The sequence below is a fragment of the Pyrus communis genome, chromosome 5, assembly GCF_963583255.1.
Source record: "Pyrus communis chromosome 5, drPyrComm1.1, whole genome shotgun sequence".
In the NCBI taxonomy this organism is placed as follows: Eukaryota; Viridiplantae; Streptophyta; class Magnoliopsida; order Rosales; family Rosaceae; genus Pyrus; species Pyrus communis.
In genome coordinates this window covers 8,896,100-8,903,453 of record NC_084807.1, presented here as the reverse complement: position 1 = coordinate 8,903,453, position 7,354 = coordinate 8,896,100, and the positions used below count along the sequence as shown (strand labels likewise).

Here is a 7,354-nt window from a genome sequence, read left to right as displayed (position 1 = left end):
GTTCTATGATTATGAACTTCTAAGCTGTTACTATTTTTTATTGGGAATTGGCTTTGGGTTAATTTTGGACTGTCCCTTGTAACTAGTCTTCTTGATCCATATTATGAAATAGCAAACTTTTGCTACTTGGGCTGGATTGGTATTGCTGTGCTTTGAAAAAAAAATTGCTTCTGCTGCGCTATGAGAATAAGCAGTAGAGTGTTTGGTAAACTTTTTTGTAAAAGTGCTTTTGGAAAAAAAAAAAAAAAAAAAAAAAAAAAGCAATATTATAGTGTTTGATAAATTTTTATGTAAAACAGATGTAAAAAAAAAGCTGGTTTTTCAAAGCTGGCTTTTGCAGCTTTGTGTTTTTAGCTTTTTTTCACCCAAAACTGTGAAAAAATGCTAAAGCTGAATGCTTACCAAACATAAAAAAGCTCCCAGCTTTTTTTTGATAGCCATTTGTTTTCAAAATCACCTCAGTACTAAACTAGGGCTTACTCTTTCTCCCTCAATTTTCCCTCTTGCTTATCGCTTTTTCTATTCTCTCTGTTCTTTCCTCTATTGCTTCTGTATTCACATTCTTGTTTGTAAACATTTTAGTTGAGTCTCGGTGTACATAAGTTAGATATGAGGATATGTGTAAGAATAGACTTTGATCTTAATATTCCTTGGAACTGTGCATTCCGATTCTGAGAAATTTCTTTATCAGCTTTGCATGGCTTGAGTTGGTGAGTGTAGGAGTTTTATGCCAAAAATGCTTGCTGGAAATGGTCAGAAGGGTTGGCCCTATGTCCAACGTTTGCTGGTACATTTGTTTCAATTCATGGAGCCGCCATTTTTGAGGAATGCTGAACTTGGAGTTCCGGTCTGCCTCTTTTCTCTTCTGGATTTGGTTGTTTGCAGCAGTACTTCTTTATTTGCTATCTGTCTCACCAAGTTTTCTGGTATTTTTATCCACGTAAGTTCATTTCAGTATAAAGGCACACTTAGGGTGCTGCTAGTGCTACTTCATGATTTCCCGGAGTTCCTTTGTGATTATCATTTTACTTTTTGTGTTGTAATCCCTTCAAGCTGCATTCAAATGGGAAATATCATCCTCATGTTTTGACATTAAATAATCTTTTACTATTTCGCTTGGACTTTCTATTTTCTGAACATATAATTTTTATAAATTACACATTTGGTTCCCATCGTGGTTTTCTTGTTATAATATTTTATCATGCTTAAACATTGTTTCAAAATACTTTACAGACAAGGCAACAGGGTCCGTCATTTCTGACTGAACTGAAGCAAAAGTTGCTCCTTTTACCAAGCGAAGCTGCCTTAGCTGGTACTCGTTACAATGTACCCCTGATCAACTCCCTTGTGCTTTATGTTGGGATGCAGGTACTTGTTCTTATGCTGGATGCGCTACGAGATCCAACTGGTATAATGCTTTTTGTTTAACATCAGTCCTTGTAATTTAGTATTGAAACTTACATGTAATCCATTACTTTCCCAAAATGTTCGCTATAAAAATTCACTGTTTTCAAGATTTCTTGATTGCCACGTTCTAGTTCTATTGGTGTTGTGCTTCACTAAGAGGGAGTAAGGATGCACCGGGGGTATAATTTTATGAATACGAAATCTAATGACCTTCATGACTATATCTGTATCAAGAGATGGTCTTGACTTGAGTAGCACAGACAGTCGGGTGCTTATATTTTGGGTTGATTTTACAGGCTATCCAGCAGCTTCAGGATAGAACCCCTCACGCACAATCTACCCAAACTGTTCCATTGACTGTCTATTCGGTGGTCGTGTAACACCCGTTAAAATAAACGGGTAAAATGATTAGACTCAAAATCGACCTGACCCATTACCCGTTAAGAAAAATATATTTTAAACCAATAAATAATCAAATGAAAAACATAATACTAAATAAGTATATACGTATCATATTGTCACATCCAAAACATAAAAACGCATTTTTCTTTATATTTTCGCTTACCTAAATTGATCAAATGGTAAAATTGGAAAATATTGGAACAGAGAAGGGATTTTTTTCATCCAAAAAAGTTCTAATAATATAAATGAAATAGAATCCAACGGTACAGATTTACTCTTATTTATCTTACGGCTGTTATTTGAGTAAAGTCTTTAATAGTTTTTTAATTAATGTAGAAGTGTAAAAAATATAGAAAAAAATATATAACGCTCGTAATGACAAGCTTTACAACTTTCATGAAGAGCTTAACTTTGAAATTCGCCACTATAATCATATAAATCATAGATCAAAATTTAACCGATGATTGTTGTTTACATTTACGTTTCATTGTTTTCATCAAATTTTGTTTTTTCAGATTTTCCTTTTTGAAAACATGATCTATTAGAGGATGCAGGAAGATGAACGGTTTGGGTCATTGATATTATATTCAGAGTTTTACGGTTAGTAAAAATATTGCTTGATGTTTATAAAGTTTCTACAAACTATAGGACATCGACTCATATTTCAGTTAACAGTAAATATCGAAACGTGATATCAAAGATCTAAACCATTCATCTTCTTACATCCGCCAGATGATCATATTTTCAAAAAAAAAAAAAAAAAATTAAATGAAATTCAGTAAGAAGAATAAAACATAAATGACAATTGACGGTTAAATTTAAATTTAAGGTTTATGGATTATAGTGTTGGATTTTGAAGTTGACCCCTTCATGAAAGCTGTAAAGCTTGTCACTATGAGTGATTACATATTTTTTATTTTTTTTTTACATTTTTTGCACTTCTACAATAATTATTATTAATTCTATTAATTTTTCCCTCAAATAAAAAACATTAGTCATGAGGGTTTACAGGATTTTAAAAATCTAAACAATAATGTAAGTGTAACCATTATCTACTCGTGGAGGAATAATAATGAATCACGAGTGTTTATATATTCTTTCACATTTTTCATACTTGTATGTATGTCTTCTTAGTTATTACCTATACAAATACTATACTAGTTTATTTTAATTTTGGACAACAACATGTTAAGTAAAATTTATCCTAGTAATGATAATAAGGAACTCTCATAATAAAAATAAATAATGACTAAAACTTTTTTTATTTTATTTTAACTTATATAGAATAATAATACAAAACTATATATTTAATATAGAATATATTGTATATATTAATATGGCTATTGTATTTTATAATAAAAATTTTAGTAGTTAAACTTTAAAATTATCAAAATAATTTTTTTCTTAACGGGTCAAAACGAGTTACCCATATGTTACCCGCGTGTATACTCGTTATTAATGGGTTCTTAACGGGTCACCCGATAATGATCCGATTAGTTATCGTGTTGACTCAAAACTCGTTATTTTCGTGTCATGTCATCGTATAGTGTCAGAAACGGCTAGGTCTATTTTGGATGATCAAATGTACAAGTCTCTTGCCCCTTCAGAAGTACAAGTCTTTTGAATTAAGATTGTGTTTTGCCATGGACGTTATTTGGTGTAAAATAAATCCAGCGTTGCTCTGAAAGTCACTTTAAGTGCTGATTTTTATTTTTATTTTGTTAACCGACGCCATTTAGTAGGAAAAAGCTTTGTTCTTGTTGTTGTTTTTTTTTTTTTGTTTTTTTGTTTTTTTTTTTTTTTTTGTCAATTAATGAAAGAAAGAGGCAAGTTGGAGAAAAGAGAGTGAAATAAGTGCATTGAAGAATTTACAATTTAGGTAAACATTTAATTACAAAACATCTAAAGTACAAGATAAATACATACAAATTACATGGGGATTGAAGTTGGAACACCTAAAACACTGGATCGAGATGCAACTTGCTGCTGATTAGTGTTAACAAAAATTACAAATCATGTCTTTTGGCCATGCAAATAATTATTGGGCACTGTCCGAAACCCAACCTGAGACCATACTTTGGTCCACTGGTTTTGGTCCGCCGCAAGACCTTGAGACATATTCAAATAGTTTTTCAATCTCCGGCGCACATCTGATGAAAGCTCGGTTCCAGAACTGGTATCTCGGATTCTGAAAAAAATTCAAATAGCGATTTAGAATGTCTTCAGATTGCAAAGTTTGGGTTTCTTTCGATTTTTCATTTTGGAAGGACGGGAAGTTACCTTGATAAGCTCAATGAAGGTAATCAGAAGACCCCATGGATGAGGCCGGTTAACAATCAGACGTTCCAACAATACCCTTGTGATGTGCTCCTGGATAATTTCATTAAGATATTGGGTATGACATGAAAACAATACGAACACAGAAAATACGACACGAATGTCAGGTCTAATCCAAAAGACAAATCCATTGTGGTAAGGGGCAAGAGACTTGTACTTCGACCCCTTCAACGCCGGCCTTGCTCAGAGAGTAGGTTACGCATCGGCAGCACTGCTTTCCGGGCCAAATGCACCACCACAAGAAATGCCAAGCACAAAATCATATACATCACAGGTCCCCATTAACGGGGGTTGTGGAAAAGCAGAAGCCATAAAAGTGAAGCAACTGACTAGCCAAACACCATCATGGTCGTGCGGCACAAACGAATTGCAATATCGTATGTGCTAGTACTACAAGTAGCGGTGTCCCTGCTCGTAAATAGTAGTAGCAGATCCAGTAAGGAATATGCAAAGCAATACTCAAGAACGCTCCACATGGAAATCATCGTGAGTGTGGGGTTTGTTTGGAACAGATTCTGTTGAGGGTATCTCATTTGGACCAACGTCAGTATTGTCGGAATGAGAAAAGCTAGAATATTGTTGCGGTGTGCGTGACGGAGGTTAGCCTGTGGGGCTGCAACGTTAACATAAACGAACAAATGATTGTTGGAGAAATACCAGACATTAACAATTGGCATCCTCCTAAGTATTGGCAACCTCCAAGCAAATAGAAACTAATTATATAGATTGTCTATAAAAACTACTTGTATAGATTGTATAGATTGTCTCGGAATTCTGAGAGAATATTTATGAAAACCCTGATATCCAGAGTACCTCTATATAAACTACTTGTAAAGGTGCATAGAAAGGTGCTCCACTTTTTATGCACCTCCTTTCACATTGGACTTGAGGTTGTGATCACCTCATTTTAGACTTTTGTAGACTAAACATTTATGCTTTTTGAGTTTTTGATTAAGTTTTTGAAACATTTGATTAAGTTACTCAGGCTTGAACTACTTCAGATTAATTGAAATTAATTTACATTTAAATATCTGCTATATATTTTAAATAATTTCAACTATATTTAAGTCTGAAAATTTAAACTTTTCAAATCTAAATGTATACCCACACCAAATGGTAACGTACCAACATTAAATGAAAACGTACCAACGTCAAACGAAAACATACCCACCCCAAATTAAAACATACCCAATTATAAACTATATTAAAATGAATATTCATCTTTTTGGAATGTTTAAAAATATGTTTGATTCATACATAATGCTCTAGATAGTCCTTTTTTTTTTGTAGATAAGTCTCTGGAACAACTTTTAGTTGATCGGAGATAAATCCTTATTATTGTAGATAATGCTAAATAATAACGATAAATCATATAATTTTGAATTAACAAAAAGGCTATTATCCGTTGATTAATGACTCTTTCTATATAAAAAAAATTAATTAAAGTAATTTAAACTTTTACATTGTTAACGACTCTTTCTATAAAAAAAAAAATTAATTAAAGTAATTCCTCATTATTAGGACAAAAGTAATAAAACTTATGTTTTGAAACAAACGTACCAAAAATTCAAATGTACCAAAAACTAAATGTACCAAAAATTCAAATGTATCAAGAAGCCAAATGGACCAAAAATTTAAATTTACTAGCCAAATGGACCAAAAATTTAAATTTACTAAGTAACTAAATGTACCATTATAACTAAACGTACCGAACAACGAGTTTTGTTACATTCTATTTAATTTACTAAAATAAATATTTTAATAAAAAAAAAAAAAATCTTAAATCATCATAATAAGAGATGCATAAAAATAGGAGGCAAAAAGGGAATGCTAACGTGAATAGACTTCTAATGAAATAAAATTAAAGTACTAAAATTGTAGGGAAAATGTTTAATCAAATTTGCAAAAGGAATAGATGTTTAGTCTATGACATTTAAAAACGAGGCGTTTATATCAAAACATCCCTTATTTTAATAGGTCGGGTCAGGTCGTGTTACACCTATTATCTTAATGAATTCTTAACAGGTTAGGTCATTTTAGCTGTTAGATAAAATGATCCGATCCATTAAGAATATTTTTTTTATTATTATTATTTTTTTAATTTGCACATACCACACTATCAAATAAAAATTATTTTAAAATCTAAAAAAACATTTGTGATTAAGTACTACATACTCCAAAATAAGAGCTTAATAAAAAAGCATCAAATTTGCAAGGATAGTTTTTCTTTTCAAGGTTGTGAAGTTTTTCTCATAGGTTAAAACCTTGCCATAAAACTTGCATGTCGTTCTTCTTACAAAATCCTTCAATTTTACAACGATCATCATAAAGAAATGGTATTAGAACATTGGCTTGATTATATTAATGATATTTTCGGTAAGGCTTTCCACATTAGAACTTTTTTCCACTAAAACCAAGTATAGAAAAAATGAACACTATAAACCATTCAAATTATGAGAAGTTTACCAAAAATAATTATAAAAAGAAATAAAACAATAGTACTATGCCATATAAAAATATATTACCTCATTTTCCAAAGAACCAATCTCATGTGCACTACGATACTGATCTAGCTAGTAGTCTACAGTCTACCTCCAAATACTAAATGCAGATTATGACGCAACAGTTTAAATGAGAATTGTTAACACATCTCATGCTAACTGAGAAAGTATCGGATAATAAAAATGCTCAATTTGCCACCAAGAAAGAAAATATTTCTACTTTTCTATCTATTCTTTCATCCTCGAAATACTTCTGCAATTCACTTTTTTCAATTGAACTTAGACCATTGTAATTTTTATCAAAATCCTACTTCATAAAAAAAAATAATAATAAAAACAAAAACATAATAAGAATTATGCATCATGCCAATTCTAAATATAATATCAAACACTTCCATGTCAAAACAACATAAGTTGTTAAACGTTCTAAACTTACAGAAAAATCTATTGTGTTGAGGGGCAAAAGTCGACTTGTCCTTAGACCTCGGCCTAGTTCAAAGAGTAGGTTACCCATCGGCAGCACCGCTTTCCGAAAAAAAATGCAGAACCACTTGAAAAAACAAGCACAAAATCAGGTAAATGACAGGTCGCCAGGAAGCAGAGTGGGGAAAAGCATAAGCCACAAAAATGAAGCAACTGAGACCGAACCAAACGCCATCATGGCTGTGTGGCACCAACGAATTGTAAAATGATATGTACTAGTACTA

The 7,354-nt window shown here is 32.0% G+C and overlaps 1 protein-coding gene across 1 annotated transcript in view; it reads right to left on the bottom strand.

Annotated features, from left to right (window-relative positions):
* Nucleotides 1-3,847: 3,847 nt before the first annotated feature.
* Nucleotides 3,848-7,354, bottom strand: part of LOC137734256 (uncharacterized) — a 90,943-nt gene continuing 87,436 nt past the window's right edge. The window contains exons 4-5 of the mRNA XM_068473552.1: nt 4,090-4,179; nt 3,848-3,997 (exon numbers count right to left, since the gene is read on the bottom strand). Coding sequence (XP_068329653.1) covers nt 3,848-3,997; nt 4,090-4,179 — 240 coding nt within the window. The remainder of the gene's footprint in view (nt 3,998-4,089; nt 4,180-7,354) is intronic.